This window comes from Populus nigra, chromosome 7 (genome assembly GCF_951802175.1).
Source record: "Populus nigra chromosome 7, ddPopNigr1.1, whole genome shotgun sequence".
Lineage (NCBI taxonomy): Eukaryota > Viridiplantae > Streptophyta > Magnoliopsida > Malpighiales > Salicaceae > Populus > Populus nigra.
Window position 1 is genome coordinate 15,049,766 of NC_084858.1, and position 18,774 is coordinate 15,068,539.

General features: G+C 31.6%; 1 protein-coding gene and 1 pseudogene across 1 annotated transcript; one reads left to right on the forward strand and one right to left on the reverse strand.

Moving 5' to 3' along the window:
• The first annotated feature begins 6,549 nt into the window (after positions 1–6,549).
• Positions 6,550–7,175, forward strand: LOC133698185 (uncharacterized). Its single transcript, XM_062121035.1, has one exon. The coding sequence runs from the start codon at positions 6,629–6,631 to the stop codon at positions 7,070–7,072; it is 444 nt and encodes a 147-aa protein (XP_061977019.1). The 5' UTR covers positions 6,550–6,628; the 3' UTR covers positions 7,073–7,175.
• Positions 7,176–11,436: 4,261 nt separating this feature from the next.
• On the reverse strand, positions 11,437–12,569 carry LOC133698781 (protein PELOTA 1-like; annotated as a pseudogene).
• Between the last annotated feature and the right edge of the window lie 6,205 nt (positions 12,570–18,774).

Consider the following 18,774-nt stretch of genomic DNA (forward strand, 5'->3'; position numbering starts at 1 on the left):
AAAAATAATAATGGTAATATAAAAAATATAAAAAATTATTTTATTCATCTAAATATATAAATTTAATTTATTAATTAATTAAATTCAAAATAAACACTATAATTAAATTCAATTACAGTAAAAAATTAATTTTAAATAAAAAAATTCAAATTTTATTGAAACACAAGTGAAAACATAAGCTATATAGAAATTTTTTAAAAGTATAGTTGCAGTTATTTTTAAAATATTTTTTATTTTTAAAAAATTATTTTTATCATCAACATCAAAATAATTTAAAAATACTAAAAAAATATTAATTTCAAATAAAAAAATATAAAAATTTTAAATTTTAAAAAAAAATAATTTTCAAATATAAGAAGAAAGAGGGTATTATAAGCTAAAAATATATCCGTAAATAATAATGATTCAAGATTTTCTTATTATTTTCCCTTAGGGATGAGGGAGTCCACTGGGAATACAAAATGGTCATTATCTTTCTCGAAGCACCATTGTTGATTCCAAGCACAATGGTATAGAATCTCGACGGAGGAGAAGATTAATGCAGAGAATAAACGGGATGATAAAATGCGACAAATTGCATCCTTCTATATTATCATTATGTTCTTGTCTTTGTATTACATGTCCTTGAAGTTCGTATCATGTTCTTCTGTTTTTGTATTTGCTGCATGGCAGAACCTTTGTGGTGTATTTTTTAAACCCGGTTTAGTTTAAGATTTGAGTTTTGATTAGTTTATTGGGTTATTTAGATTGATTTTTTAAAATTAAAATGATATTATTTTAATAAAAAAAAAATATAGTTAACAAGTTGTAATTAGATTTTTGACCGGATCAACCAGGTCACTTTGGATTTTATTATTTTTTGTTTTTTAAAATTCAGTTTAGTTTTAGTTTTAGATCCTAAATAGTTAGATCAGGTTTCAAAACTATGCTTCATAATATAAAAAAAAAAAACATGAAAAGCATACTTTTGCCGATGAGTTTTCTAATTCAACTCCGACGCGGCCATTGTGTTTGAGTCTCATTAATATTTTCCTTCTATATTATCATTATGTTACTAGCTTGTTTCCAGTTTTACTGAGAATTCAGAGAACTAACGAAAAGCATAGATGAAGTAGTTCTTTAATTTTGGGATTTCTTGGACATTTTATATGCATGGGAACACTTCAGCTACACTACAAGTTGTGCGGCCTTCTCTGTTTTTTATACTTAGATTACGCAGGCATTCATAAATAGTTAATGAATATGCTATCTTGGGAATCTGTTAATAATTATATTTTATTCATGTAAAATATATTTATTATTAATAAAAAAAATTTATTTTTAATATTTATATATTTATTAATGAATCTAATATTTAATTAATAAATCTATAATAAAGATAAAGTTTACGGGACAAAAATATTTTACAAATAAAATTATAAAATTATTATAATTATGAGATTTATATTGCATCAAAGTTGTAAACCGGTTAAAGATTTTATAGTATTAAGGAAATATTGTGATTTCTAATTGACAATAAATGGATATATAAAATAAAATAAAAAGTTTGTGGAAATCTTAGTTAAAAATCAACAATGGTACTATGAAATGGTAATAAACTATAGATGAACTTAAAGGTGAAAAAATAAAATAAATATATTTTAGAATAAAAGGATGGTTCTAAGAATTTAATGGAATAATTAATACGATACATAGAATAATGAAACAAAACATTTGAATTTTTATGTAAAATCATCTTCCATCTAACTTTACACTATTGATTGTACTTTTCAATGCTATTGTTAAATCGGATTAAAACTTAAAAGAAGTATTCTAACATATTGATTTACAATAGAGTAAAATTTCAGGGCAATCAGAGTTTGATAAGGCTGTAAAAGAATATTAACAGCCAATCAAAAATTTAAAAAAATTTATTAAAAGTAAAATAGTTATTTATAAACTTAAAGTTGGACTAGTCAGCATCTTCTTCTTTAAATTGTCGGAAGAATTGGAAATAAAAAAGAGAAAGAGATAATAAATTGTGAGAGTTAAACATTAAAAATTCTTAAGGAAAAGTAAAAATTTAGTAAGATTAATTAGTTAGAAAGCGTGAAACATCAACCAATCTCTTAACTAAAGATTTAAAAGGAAACTAGGTGAGGGAGAGTGAAAAATCATGGTTGTAACTCACGGTAAAGAGGAGAAAAATTGGAGTGGAAAAAACTTTGACATGTTAGCTTTTGAAATCCATTTTATTGCCAAGTAAGAAGTTTTAAGTTTATTTAAACAATTTTGAAAGAAAATAAATGGATTTAATGCATGATTATTAGATTTTTGGATTAGGCTTTTGAAAAGAAAATAAGGGGAAATGTGAAATTGATGTAATTATGAAGAAATTGTTTGTAGATGATGTAAATAATGAATGATTAAAGAAAATAATTGGATGTTTTAGAAAGAACCAGAACCTATTTGGATAAAAATAAGGAATATGGAAATTTAATAAATGTTTGTGTAATTTTGTATAATTAATATGTGTTGATGTATTTATGGTGAATTGGAATGGATTTAATAAATTTATTTAGTTAGAATTAAATGTTTAATGAACATGGAATCATAAAGGAGAAAAATTTAGTGAGAGATATATCTAAGATTATGAGTTGGATTATAGAAATGTAAAATAGATGTTGACGAGGAGTTTTGAAATGAAAATTAGATTTATGAATAAAAAGGAATTAGGCCTTTAGGATCGGCCAATAAGGGATTTTTATTATAAATTATAGTTTAGAAAGTTTTGATTGTTATGTGATAAGTATGAAGAATAGGAGAATTAAAAAGATAATATAAATTAAGTCGGAAGTATGCATGTTATGTAAAGTAAATTAGAAAGTATAAATGCCTACATAATGTAAATTAGAAATATAAATGTTTTATTAATTTGAAAGAGTTAATATTTACGTAAGATTTTAGTATTATGATTGAATAAGTTTACGTCATTGAGAATATGAAATCTTTATGGAAAATAAAATTGGTTTTTATGGTAAGTGAATGATAAATGATATATTGTTCATGCTAGTATAAAAGAGGTCGTGAGACCTACTCAGCAATAGGAGACAATTTCATGTGTTTAAACATCAAGTAAGTGTTTGACACCTTATAATTAGAGCATTATTTAATTGTGTCTGTAATTCTTCTTTAAATATATAGTAATCTTATTTGATAAATAATAAATTATTTAAAAAATTAGTTACCCTAATAAATAGGACTATTACCCTGATTAATGGGTAGTTAAGAAACTAATTACCCTGGTTAATAGAACTAGTGCTCTAGTAAATAGGCAGATAAAGATATTAATTCCTTAATTAATGGGATTAAAGCCCTATTTAAGAAGTAGATAGAGATATTTTGGTTCCTTGATAAATGAGATAATTCCCTAATTAATGGGAAAATAGAGAAACTATTCTCCAAGGACTAGTTCCTTAGTTAATGGATAATTAGAGAAATTCATAATATAAAAATGGAACAAGTGTCGAGGTAAGAGAAGATATTGTGTTCTTAAATCATATGAATTGTATGAATTAAGAATAATCACATATAAAAGTAATAATAGTAACTATTCTTTATTTATAAACTAATGCTGAGTATTATATAAATTATATGTACTTCATAGCGTCGTAACGAGTAGTAGATATCGCATTTGTAATTTTGTGAAATCAATACATATTTTATTATGTAATATAATTTTGTAATTAAATAATGTATGAATCTAAATTAAATATGGATAATGTTTCTTAATTAGTTTTTTTTTAACCCATATGACTGTAATTATGTAGATTAAGTTTTAAGTTTGATTTGCATTAATATGAATACATGTTGGTTTAATGTTGTAACTAAGTTAGTTGTCTTATTACGTGAAATATTTTGGAATAATATAGTAATTGATTTGCTTGAGGAAATTTAGAAGAAAAGAAGTTGTTATTATGTTGATGGTAATATATAAATATGGAAATCTTGAATGATGAGAACATGTTGAAATTTTATTTGCAAGTTATGAAAAGTGATTGAGTGGATAACTTGGTATTAAAAAAATATAAAGGTAACTATGCTAAAATTCTAGTAGAATAAAAAAAATATTTGTACTGTAAATGATAGTACTATATGTTCCTATAAATATGATAAAATAAAATTTAAGATTATTACAAAAATATTGTTCTTAAATGTTTTTAGTCAATTTTCTATTAAGACTGAACATTAATTATAAGTGTTGAGACTAATGTATGCTATATTCTTTTTTTATAAAAGGAAACAACTGCTTTTATGAACTGAAATATGAGGGATACCTGGAACTAATATACAGGTGCTTATTAGATGACATGTACACTGAACTGACTTGTAAAAGAATTTCATATACAAAAATCATCTATGTCTATGTAAAGGCTACATGATAGTTGTGTAAGTGATCCTTAGATTTGAGATCACTAAGTTATCCTATATAAAGAGTATTATGCTCTGATCTGACCATATGTTATCCTAATTAAGGGTAACAATGGACAAATATTGGGTATAACATAAACTAAATTGAGGTATTTGAGTAATCAAGAGATGATTCATCACTCTAAATAAATTAGGAAAAATATTCTATTTGTTCTCATATAGTATTGATTGTGAAATTCATTAACAAGGTGGAATGAGTTTTGAAACGTGTTTCGAAATCTAATTTAAAGGATCAATGACTATAATGTTGAAAACTAACATGATTAAAAAAAGCAAACATACACTATGTTATAATGTTTAAATCAGAATATTATTAATAAATGGATAATAATTACACAGAGAAACCACTCACTGAAATATTAAATCAAACTACTTATGATTTTTTTAATATTTAGGGGATCATAACAGGTTCTTAGAATTTGTATTTGATCTTCAACTATAAATCAATCAATTATTAAATTGATAATAAATTAAATTATTTAATCTTATTTTATTTAGGATTATGATTTATATTATATCAACTTATTAGGGAACCCAACGGGTTACACACATAAGAACCATTAGTTAAAAATTAAAATGGAATGATTAATCAAATGTGACTTGATAGTAAATAAATTTTAGAAACTGAGAACTAGAATGTAATAGTTACAAGGAATTACAATTCTAGACCTATAAATAATTAAATAAGAACTTGATTGAATAAATTTCTAAAACTAGTCTAAATTAATATATGTGATATTATTTAAGGAGGGATATTGAAATTTTATCATTTATAGGATTTTTAGGTTTTTCTATAATTAGAATGATATGCTTCTTATTTTTTAAGGTGAGGATAGTACAATTGAACAATTTCTAAGGTGTAGCAATTTCTCTCTTCTAGAAGGGTCTAATGAATTTTTCACTAATGGTTTATGTGGATTACCATTAGAAATTAGATATTTGAACGACTTGTGGTTTGCAACAATTCAGTTTTGAAGCAAATATTTAAAATTTAAAAGAATATTTGATTTTTAGATAATATTTACATAAATCTTAAACAACTTTAGATTTATTTAACAGAATTTTTAGGATTCTTAAAAAATTTTAAATTTATTATTTTTACTATATATATGTTTTGAGAAACTCAACAACAAGAAGAAAGATTGACGGTGGAATGGCTGAACTAAATGCAATCGTTATTTATGTTTTTTGGAGTGATTTATATGCCGATGACATATTTAGTTAAACATCCCCACAGGACCCGAGCTTAATGGATATCTTTTCTTTCCCTTTGTTCTTCATTTACCACTACCTTATTTTAAAAAATAACTCGCATTTGCTCGCCTCACAACAAGGCTTGACCTTGATTTAATAATGTCTATACATAGATCTAAATACGTAGAACGCGGTAGTCAGATTAGTTTGATATAATAAAAAAAATGTTTTCTTCATATTCTTAAATTCAAACTTATCATTCTGATTTATAAATGTATCAGCTCAACATTTAATGTTTATTTTCCTCAAATAGACATGGTAAAAAAATCATTTGGCACGGCTGAGTAAAGCTTTTTCCATGGAGATTGCAGGGTTAATGAAAGTGTTACAATGATAATGGTTGAATTTTAAAATATTTTTTATTTAAAAATATATTAAAATAATATTTTTTTTATTTTTAAAAAATTATTTTTGATATTAACGTATCAAAATAATCTAAAAATATTAAAAAATATTAATTTAAAATAAAAATAAAAAACATATAATTTTTTAAAAAATTACTTCTAAAATACAGAAACAAATAACAGCCTGAATGGTTCCCAGCGGGTGCGATCACAATATGGTTAACGAACATGGCACATTGGCCGCTGCTAGGTATAAAATAATTATATGTAAACAAAACAGAAGCACCGACCCTTAGCAGCAAGGCTGCTTCCCAAGGCATGGAAGACCAATCAGGAACTGACAGATATCACTTTAGATTTAAGGAACTAATATTTAAATCACAACGCCAAATATGCAACTGGACACGTGTCAGACTCACAACAAAGCTCCAGCCTTGTCTAATTAGATCTTGATATCTTAGCATCCATCCATCTATAAATACAGAACCAAAAAGGCAAAAACCTTACACTTCTCCATCGCATTTTCTCATCTACTTTGATCAATCAAAAGCTTTTTAGCAATGGAGTCGGCTCCTCTTTGCTCCTCATTACTTCCTTCTTTCCCACAAAAACGCAGATATGGGCGTGGTAAGAGGTCAAGCGGCACGGTTGTTCTCGCTTCTCGGAGAGAGAACTCCCAAGAGTGGCTGAGATATGGAGAGTTGCTCGTGGATGAAAGCATGCTTGTGCTGAGGAAACGCATTCATGAAATGAAAATGGTGGAGAGAAATTATGAGCCTCCAGAAGAGTGGATGGAGTGGGAGAAGCAGTGCTATACATCCTATGACGAGTTTATATGTAAGTTTGTAGGGTTTTTGCAATTGCATTTGATGAATACAAGGCCTAGTTTGGCCCTAGGAATGCTTTTGCTAGTTACAATGAGTGTCCCGGCATCAATGGTCATGATTGCCCAACAATTGATGGAGGCAACATGTGGAGTCTTCTCAACCGTTCATGGAGGTTGATGCGGTGTTTAATATTCTTTCTTTTCTTAGAGTAGGTCCATGGAATATATTTATGTAAATGGAAATGAAAAAAAAAACGTATACATTTTATTTTATTGTGCAATTAGTTTAGTTTTATTTTTCATTTCTTGGTTGGAAGAGTATCAAATTGATTGGTATAACTGCCTTGATTTTGATTTCGCTATTTAATCTACGGTTATTAAGCAAAATGGACCCATATATTTAATAAATATATTGAGCACTTATTAGTATTTTTTATATTGAATTGATTAAGAAAATCATAACAAAAACAAACCCTAAAAACAGATTTTTCACTTGATATTTTATCCAATCCAAGATTTCTTTTCTTTTATCATAATTAACTTAACCCATGATATGCAGTTTTCTTTCATTTTGGTATCATCCACATTCTTTTTCATTTTAGCAGATCCTAAACTAAATTTTTTTCATTTTAGTACATCCAGTTAGGATTAATCTAAACCAGCTCATTATACATATGATTCAATATGTCAACTATTAAACAACTTATTAAAAACACAAGACAGTCAATCAGAAATGTCACCAAATCCCCCGCTCTCGGGGAATGCCCTCAGCATTGAGGAACATGTACTAGGCTATATGTGCTCCTCGTTTAGATTTTAGATTGTGGGTTGGGATAAAAAAAAATTCTACTATTTATGATTAGTACCGATGAATAGGATAAAATGGAAGACTCCCCTTCACTATCTAGAACGAAAAGAAAAAAAATTCTAGAATACGCTTCTTGTGTATCAAATTTATGATCTCTATTGTTGCAAATTCAATTACCTCAATTTTCAATCCATACTAGCTAATGTTTTACTGGTTTTTTATCACATCTTTTTCAAAGAAAGCAATTCCGGAAAGCAAAGAAATTGCTTTCTAACAAACATGTCTTGGATTATAAACTTTTCAAAGAATTTACCTTAAACATCCTAAAGTTTCTTCGCGATGACACTTTCTCTCTTGTATCTAAAAATTTACACTTCATATATTAATAAATGTTTAAATTAATTCTTCCTTGACTCTTTTTTGTAAAACTACTGAAATATTAAGATAAGCTGGTTCTGCTTGCTTCTTCTTTTTTACCCTCCGGGTACTATTGCAATATATATCAATCATCTTGAGATTGAAAGGAAAAGAAAGGGAAAAAAAAGGGAGAAAGAAAAAGGATGGTTATTATACTCTTATAATAATTGGCTACTGGGATCCTCAAAGTTTATAATGAAAATGAAATCCTTGAGGATTGTATTAATGATGCTTTGAAATTGATTCACATATTCTTTATCTATGGTATAAATAGATAAATTATTTCAATTTTGAATTTTTCCGAAATGAGTTAGTTATTGCTATTGCATAAGTAGATTTGATCTTCAATTAAATAAATTTTAGATTCTCTTGAAAAGCCTTCATTTTGTTCATCATTGGAACCTAATGATGCTCGCATTTGGTTACCATTGATCGTGGAATAGAAGAAATAAAAATAGTGAAAACATGACAAAAAAAGATATGGGGATAAAATTTTGTTTGGTAGTGATATACAAGACAAAGTGATTGTCTTTGATTCTATTTGTTTGTGAACAAGATAAAAAAAAAAATATGAAAAAGTCTATTTCACCCTTAATATTTTTTATCCTAGTTTAAGGAAAAAATACAGGAAGGATTAACTCGACCTGATCCGGTCAAAAACCCAAGTCAACCTAGGATAAAATATGGATAAAAAACCCATTGAATTTTTTGAAAAACAATTGGTCAAAACAAGGTTGCTATGATTATTTAAAAAAAAAAACAATTTGGGTTAGCCGAGTTGACCCTCCTGTATCGTGACTCGAACCTCACCTCTGGTCGACTCTCGGGTCAAGTTTTAAAACCATAATAATAATCACTTTTATTCATACCTTGACTCGGTCAACTCGTGTTGACTCTTCCAACCTTTGACCTAGGTCTTGCTCTGGTTGACCTCCGAGTTGGGTTTTAAAACTATGATAATAACACATTTTATCCTTACATTAATTTGGTTGACCCCCCCCAACCCGTGCCTCGATCCTTGCCCTGGTTGACTCCTAAATTGGATTTTAAAACTATGATAATAACAAATTTTATCCTTACATTGACCCCCTAACTCATGCCTCAGGCTTTGCCCCAAGTTGACCCTCCTGATATGTGCCTCGGACCTTGCCCCTGGTTGAGTCTCATATTAAGTTTTAAAATTATGATAATAACAATTTTTATTTTATTTTGATCCTCCTGACACATGACCCGGACCTTATACCGGGTTAACCCCTAAGTCAGTTTTAAAACTATGATAATAATTATTTTTGTTTTTATGCTGATCCGGGTCAATGGTTAACCTCACTCGTGACTCGACCTTGCCTCGAGTTGATCCTTAAATCGAGTTTTAAAACTATGATAATAACTATTTTTATTTTTACGTTAACTTGGGTCAACCCAATCCTTGACCCAGGCCTCGACTAGTGATCAGGGCTATACCCTGGATCAACATCGAATTGGATTTTAAAACTATGATAATAACCATTTTTATCCTTACAAGTCTTACTTAAACAATTTTAGAATTAAAAGTTTTTTACAAGGATGTTTAGGAATAAAAAAATAATAAATATTGTCTTTAAAACATGTTTGCTATGTACCTCTTATTTGAAAGTACATAAATTCACTTTAAAACTGTTCCAGAGAAATATTTATTTTTATATATCTATTTGTCTCTTTAACTAAACATATTTATGTCTTCATTGTCTATGCCCCTTCTATAACATAGCAGTAACCAAACACCATCATAGAGGACTTTTATACCGTTAGGGTGTAGAGAGATGATAACCTTAGGTTCCCTTATTATATGTTAGGTTCTAGGATGATCATAGATTCAAGGATGTTGAGTCTAGCATCCCTCTAGGTCTAAGGGTATCTAGATCTAGCGTGTAGCCAAGCTCAAGAGAGTTGGATCTAACATCTTGTCAAACCCATAAACATTTGGGCCCAACGCATAGCCAAGTCCAAGGGAGTTAGGTCGAGCATCCTGCCGGACTCCCAAGCATTTGGGTCTGGCATGTAGCCGAGCCAAAGGGAATTGAGTCTAACATCTTGTCAGACCCCTAAGCATTTAAGCCTAATATGTAGCCGAGCCTAAAGGAATTTAGTCTAACATCTTACTAAAACTATGTATATGCCATGAAAGTTGGGTATATCATCTTGCTAGCACTCTTTTCCACTGGTTTTAATTTTTGTTGAGTTTTCATGAAGAGGTGTCTTTCTCTCAACCCGTGTATCCAATCCATGGGCATTTTAAGTAAATGCACTACCTGTGATTCATCAGAACCTCTCCTTTGTTAATAGCTTCATTCAAGACAAATTTTCATTACAGAAGAACTTCCCCGACCCCGAAATGTTTTAACATATTTTCCTTACATTACTTTCGATTTGGATTCTTATAATAATTGGTCGATGGAAGGTGCATTACTAATAGCTTTTGAAATATAATTCTTCAAGAAAATATATAATATTGTATATAAGGATGTTAAATAAAATAGTAAATTAAATTATTATATATTATATAGGTTTGCGGAGAAGTTATAAAACATTCTATTCAATAAATTAAAACTTTTAATGAATTAATATGATATTATGTTATATATTATGTAGGTTTGTAGAGATGTACTAATAGAACATTCTATTTATTTGAAAAGTTAGCTTCCCATTTGATTATTTAATTATCGTTGATAATTCTTTTTATATTTATAATTTCTTGTGTTTTTTAATTTATTTTGTTAAATATAAAAATATCATTTTATTTTTTAATTAAAAAAATCAGAATACTCAAAAATACATTCATAAGACAAATATGCTTCTTTTCTTGTATTAAAAATTAATCTGAGATCCTACTTGGAACGTAGCATGGATAGAGTGCTAGTTACCATCTCAATCAAATAGGATTATACTTCGAAATACTAACAAGCCTATATACCTCGTTGTCTCATCGAAGGGTGTCTCCTCTAACATCCGGTATCACTTTTCATTGCTGGTTGTGGAAACATTTGCTTCCTCTGTTTCTAACTTCGCCACGCCATGTATGATGCGAGCACTATAACATGAAACAACTTATCAGCAATGGAGCAGTCTCAAGCTTGTGTTTTGCTTAGAACTAGCATGGATTCTCATCCCAGTACTTACCAGAAAGATGTTGAAGAAAATAAGAAGATATCAGAAAAAGAATGATTAATTTTTTTAAAAATAGGGGTGCAATTTTGAGATCATTAACCATTTGCCTAATTGAGTAACTGGACAGATATGAATGATACAATTTAAAGCCAAAGAAACTCAACCTTTGTTCATTACACCTCAATATGTTCAAGGTCCGGCAGAGGAAATCGAAGAACCGCAGCGATGCTGGAATACATTGCCAACTGCTCTCCTGAAACGTGCATTGATGAAAATCTATGAACAGTCCCCCCTGAATCCTTCACTGATTTAACTAGATGGGCAAACTTTCGCCTCGTCGGTATATCAGCATTATTCCTGAAAAGATCATCTGTGATGAGAAGTGTTTGTATAGCCATATATTCTTCTTGTGCAACCTCAACGTGCTTCGGCCCATAGCATACTCGAGCAGAATCATTCAAAAGCATGTCAGAGAAATCTTTGAGGTCTCGGATCTCTTGTGCTGCTTTAGTGTCTTTAATCAAGTTCATGACATTCGGAGCACCAAGAACATCTTCCAAAGCATGCTTGTTTCCAGAGATTGTCTGCGCAAGAACAAACCGTGACTTGTTCTTGATAATCAACTTCAACTCTAATCTCCTCTTTGCCTCCAACAATAAGTAACGATAAAACTGATCTTTAATATCCCCAGGACTTGCAATCACAGCACACCTAACCACATTAAAATCAACATGTTTCACAAAAGCCTTCAGCACATGCTCGAAGAACTTATTCGATGCCGTAACCCCATTCTTTCCTCGAGGAATTGAAGCTTCTATCCGGGCACAAGCGGTAGTAATACTTCTCCGAACAAGAAAGATACTTGCTAATCCTTCTTGCATTAGAACGACAGAAAGATCGGCAGCACCTGAAGCAGAATCAAAAGCAGCCTCGTTCATCACATCCAATGCCACTGCATCCCAGTGCTCCTTAAATAGAATAAAGGGTTGATTCAGCTCAAGTTCTAAACTATGAAACGCTCCAATCATCACAAAATCAATCTCTAACTCGTTCTTTCCACGAATTCGCAAGACTGATGCTTCTTTATCATAATCTACAGCCTCAACTTTGATTTCCAGCTTCAGCTTAATCTGCCCCGAACTTTTTTAACACGACCGTCTTTCGAAACTTTCCTGACAGTATTAGCCATAACAGCATCCCCAGGAACAATCAAATTGTAGAGAACCCACCAATCATCTAAATCAACAGCTTCTATTTTAATGCTACCAGAACCATCTGGTTCAAAACTCTGTCTCCGGATCTTCATGGTGGCTAGAAACAAGAGATTGTGTAAGCAGAAAAGAGAAAGAAAGCACAAGAAAATTTACTTGCACAAAGCGCTAACTAGGAAACTACGGATTAGGGCATCTGCATCTGCTTTATATATAAACGAAGGAAAATCCGAAATTGTATAGGAAATATAAGCAATCCTATTTCCTCCCGGACACAACAATATCCTAAATTGGATTGGAAATATGATGCTTCCTTCCATGTTTCCTAAATCTGCGTTACTTGTAATCCAAGTTATCTGTAAGAATCTCTCTAAAAAATAAAGAGAGAAATGTCATGAAATCAAGGATTAAATCAATGTGTAATAATGAATATACAGGGCAAGCCACAAAATTCCCATCCATGTTCATGGAGCTCTGCTCCATTTCTGAATATCATTTAGAGCATAATTCATGATTAGTCATTCTACAAAAGTTCTTCAAAATCCAAAATTGATGTGTAAAGCAAAAACAATTATATATAATGTTCAGATAGATATTATGGAAAAAGGAAAATTCTGAAGTAAATTAAAAAAAAAAAAAAAACTTATTGAAAAGAGCATGAATCTTTAAGTCATCATGAGCACCACGATGACAACTGAACCTTGGACAGAGTGATACTAATCTTTTGACTTTTCCATTGCTCTAATAAAAATCATGCATGGAATTTTGCAACATTGAAAACTCCCAAAGAAATATGTGAATGGAAGAATATGGATAAACAAGATTAATTGCCTCCCGTATGTGCAGTCCAAATTATCTTACATATTTTTATTATTGCAACTCACGCATTCATAATTGATGACTCGTTCAATTTTAGTAATTGTAACTTGTGAAAGTTCTTTTCACATTAAATTAATCATAACCTGTGTAGATAGCAAAAAAATATAAAACAAAAACATCAATAACATAACTGAACAAACATGTCGTAAAAATTGCAGTCGTGGATTAGTATTTTCAGAGTTGTGTCGTCTTGATTGATGAGGAATTGAATTTGATCATTAATTGGTGGGTTGACAAGGTGATTTTCACGCTCACCTGCTAAAATAAGTCTTACATCATAATAATGGACCCTTCGATACTTAAACGTAGAAGAAAAGAAATATATTGAGTAGGAGGATAATATGAGAAGCGAGAGAAAAATATTTGCAGAGAGGAGCATGAGCATGGAAGACTAATGAAGTGGGTCTCTAGCTGGACTTTGTTTTTTTGGACTTTGATTTTGTGTGGACTCTTTTGGTCAGCATGTTTAGGCTGGACTTTGTTTTTTTGGTACCATCAAGTATAAACATAGTTTTCATCTAGTACTAAAAACTTTCTCCTCGTTGTTACAAAAAATAAAAATCCCTCTAATCTCTCGTGAATTTTCAATCAACATATTTTTAAAAATTAATTTTCAACCTTAGAAATTATTTAAAAGGCCCCAAGACAAGGTGATAATTCAATGATAGATGAGCATGGCTTATGTCTATGCCCAATATACCTAGACTTGACAAAAATATCAAGCCCAAATGACATGGATCTAGTTCATTTCCAAGCCCAACGTTCTTGGATGTGGTTAAGAGTAGGGCCCAAGTGGGTAAAGATTTAGCGAATTGTCAGATATAACATTCTTAAATTCAGTTATGCACGAAGCCCAAACAGACATAGTTCTAATGAACTGTCAAACTCAATATCCTTAAGTTCAGCTAACCACTAAGCCTAAAAAGACATGGGTCTGGCAAGTTGTCAGAACCAATGTCCTTGGGTTCAGCTACGATCTAGACCTAAATAGACATGGGTCTAGCGGACCCAACATCTTTAGATTCAGGTACGAGTTAAGCCCAAATAAATATGGTTCTGGCAAGCTATTTGGCCCAACATCCTTAGGTTCAGCTACGCACTGAGCCTAAACGAACAAGGTTCCAGTGAGCTGTCAGACCCACCACCTATGAGCTTTGCATTGTGCTAAGTCCAAATAGGTATAGGTTTGAAGATCATTATAGAACCTATGTTAGGCTATAAGGCTTCATTTGTTTATTCTTATGACCTTTTAACATAAAATGCTAAAATCAAGGATATTCATCTTCCTACACCCTTAGATGTATGAAAGGCTTCATTTCTCATTAATGCTATCTCTAACCCCTCCACTTCAATAAAATAATAAGGTTCAAAGGCTATAAATACCTCCTAAACCACCTAAATAAAGAATTAAAAATCTTCATTATCTACTGCATAAATATTTTCAGAGCATCTCTCTCTAAAATATCATTGCAATCTCTCTTTACAAAGATACGTACTTAAACATCCAAGAGTTCTTAGATCTACTAAAAATGATTTTTTACAGGTATCAGCTGTTGTAACCCATTTTTGGGTCCCCCACAAAATATATATATATAAAATATAAATATGGCCAAAGGAGGTTAAGAAAAATAACAGGAGGCAAAAGCGTTCAGAAAATGATCGGAAAATTGGGTCAATGAGGTTAAAAATACAAAGATTGGATTTTTGACAGTATATTCTTGAAGGAGGAGAGCCCTGTTGAGAAGGAAAATTTGAAATTTGAGGAGAAAAGCCCAAATTTGGATGTTTATGGACTTAATTGGTTTTTTAATGAATTTATAGGGGATTTGATTGCAAGAAAAATTGTTTTTTAAGTCAATTTGGGCTTTAATTAGAAGAAATTTAAGTTCTGGGGCCGAAATATATTTTTTAGGAATTTATTAGGTCAAGTCAGGGGCTTAATTGCATAAATATTGAAGTTTAAGGGCCAATTAGGGACTTAATTGAAGAAATCCGAAACCAAGGACCAAATTGGAAGAGACGCGTAAATGGAGGGGCTGGAATTAATTGATTCAGGGGCCTAATTGAAGAAATTGGAAGTTTTTTTATCAATTAAAGGCTCAATTGCATAAATCAGAGGCCAATGACTAAAGTGAAAAACGCGGCCAACAAGAGGGGCGGAGACCGAAATTGGCAGGGATGCAATTGAACGAAAAAAGATGATTAAGGGCTGATTTGAAATTTGGCGCGTTCTGGCGCCACATTTAAATGAAACGGCGCGTTTTCTCCAAAACGATGCCGTTTCATGCATTCAAAAAAAAAAAACAGAGCAGAACGGTGTCGTTTTGAACGACACTGTTCCTCTTTCTTCTTCCTCCCGAACATGCAGCGGGGAAGAAAAGAAAAAGGGATGCCTTTTGTTTGAATTTTGCCGGCCACTTTCTCGCTGGAGCCCACCGACCGAACACAATGGCCGACCACCCGCCGCGCACCTGCCAGAAAACCGGGGGGGCCGAACCTGGGCAGTCGCGCCCAATGGCCGACCGGCCAGCTGCTCCCCATGAGAGCAGTAAAAAGCCACACCCTTGGCTCTATAAATAGGACCCAAAAACGCTGAGGAAAAGGGGGGGAAACAGAGAGGAAGAAGAAGAAAAGAAACCGAAAGGGAGGAGAGAGAGGGGAAGAGTTAGAAAAAAGGAGAGAGAAGAAAGAGAGGAGGGAACCGAAAAAAAGAGAAGAGGAACAGAAAGAGAGGAGGGACAAAACCGAAAACAAAAGAAGAAAAGCAAACTGAAAACAAAGAGAAAGGGAAGAACGAAGAAAACGAACCGAACCGTTGGAAACAGCCGCAGCGCCGCCTGGAGCCGCCGTCCGTGAAGTCACCGGCCTCCGCCACAACCCCGCCAGAAACGCAGCAAGCCACACCCCTTCCGCGCCAGGTAACCTTTCTTCTCCTTCATCTTCTTGCGTTTTTTCCTTCTCTGCATGCAGAATGAATAGCGTTCTGCATGCAGGGGTGGGGGGAAAATAATTCCCCCGACCCGTTTTGATTGCTGGGCCACGCGGATCCTGGCCCAGCCCTGCCTTCTGGGTCGGACCTGGTCCAGAAGGCAGCATTAGTTTTTCTCTTTTGGGCCGAAATCGGCCCGGTCCATTTTGGGCCGAGATCGGCCCAACACATTTGGGCTGAGTCCGGCCCAGTTGGATGGGCCAGACCAGCCCAGCCCATGTAATATTATATATTATATATTATTATTTTTTGTATTATTTATATATAGATATATATAAAAAAAAATTTAAGAAAATTCTGCAAAATTTATTTCAAAATATGTGATTTTCTGTAATTTTATTATTATTTTTTGATTAATATCGGTTTGTATTTTTATACTGTAAAGATACAAATCCGATATTAAAATACCCGGTTTTCGTCAAAGCGTCAAAGATTTTCAAAAAAAAAAATTTCTTTTGCTTTCCAAAAATTTCCTAAATATCTTTAAAAATATTGTTGATTTTTCTGCATATTTTTATCAAAGTGGATTAATATTTGATTGTATTTTTATACCGTAAGGATACCAACCCAGTATTAAAGTACCCGATTTGTGTCAAAACATCAAAAAAAATATACATAATTAAAAACATTTTTGTTTTAAAATACGGCCTAGTCTCTCCAATATATATATATAAATATTATAACATCATATTTTCACACAACAAAGGAAATTTCAAAACAATATATGTATTAGCATGCATTTTGGCTTTAATAACCGGTTTATTCAAGCCATGAGAACTAGGCCAATATTTCAAAAATTCTAAAAAATCTTTTTGTTTTATTTTAGTATATGGGATTACGAATTTATACATAAAACGTGTTCCTGATATTAAAAATATGGTTTTTTTACATAGATATTAGAACGGTTAGGTTTTACCCGATAAGATAAGGACCTCCTTATTGAGGAGGACTTTTCTTGAACCATAGACGGACCAACATGCATAGATGTTAGAACGGTTAGGTTTTACCCGATAAGATAAGGACCTCCTTATTGAGGAGGACTTTTCTTGAACCATAGACGGACCAACATACATAGACGTTAGAACGGTTAGGTTTTTACCCGATAAGATAAGGACCTCCTTATTGAGGAGGACTTTTCTTGAACCATAGACGGACCAACAACTAGGAAACACAACAGGACCTTGAATTTTATCAGACAAATAAACAAAGCAGCTTACCTTAGGTAGGGCGTATTTGGGGTGCTAATACCTTCCCTTTACGCAACCAGTCCCCGTGCCCGATCTCTGGGACCAGTTAGGGTTCCTAGTGACCAAAATACTAGGTGGCGACTCCCACACCATTTTTTCATTGCTAAGAGACAAAGAATTCCTTGTCTCCCTATATTTACAAGATATCATACCCCCCATTACATATTTTGAGGGTGGACGATCGTCGCGACGTCGTGCACCTGCGACATCAGCCACCAATCTTCTTGGTTTACCAAATACCAAATATCTTGGTTTGAGAGAATGAGTCTGTTTGAGAGAGCTAAAAATTAATTGATTATCTAATATATAAACCTTGTTTCTAAGCTATTTGAATATTTTAGGACATCATCATCCATCGTCCATCATCCAGCATGCAATATATGAAGAGAAAAGTTTTATTTCTTTTTACCTATATCAATTTTAATTTTAAGGCTAAAAAATCATAAATCATTTTAGTTTTTAAAAATGAAACATAAGTTTTTAGAAAAATTAAAATGTGGGGTTTTAACGTGGGACAAGTATCAACAAGTCGAAGTTGTCGAAGTTTAGATGAGTTAAATAAGTTTTCTTATAAAAATAGACATAATTTTTTAATTTTTTGAACTAAAATTTGGCTAGTATGTTCTACAAGTCTAATTTTATAGTGGGTTAACTAGCTATAACAAATTGAGATTGTTTTCATACCTAAATTGGATTTATAAGTTATTGATCGGGATTTTTTTATTTTCAAATTTATTTCCTAATTATGTTTTAGAATTTTAATTTGTTTTGCTTCTAATTAGCTTATATTAGTTTGTGTTAGATAAAAAGTGTTTTTTTTTTGTTTTTGCAGTATGCTGGTTAGATTCTAAGAAAATTGTTAATATTTTGAGCCTCGTTAAATCATTTCTAACTAACATATTGATCGGTACTCCGCAGCAGGTCAATAACCATTTTAATTTTAATTTGAAAAAAAAAATATGAAGAGTATAACGAATATTTGAGTACTTTGGGTTTAGTTGTAGAGCCAGACCCAATAGTAATGAGTCTAGATGCAGAGTCAGATCCAAGAGCCTTGGGTCTGACAGCAATGACAGACTCAATAGTATTGGATCTGGCGACCCAGTCAGACTCAATAGCCTTGGATTTAACGGCGAAGCGAGACCTAATAGCTTTGGATCTGGCTACTGAAATGGTGGAGATTTC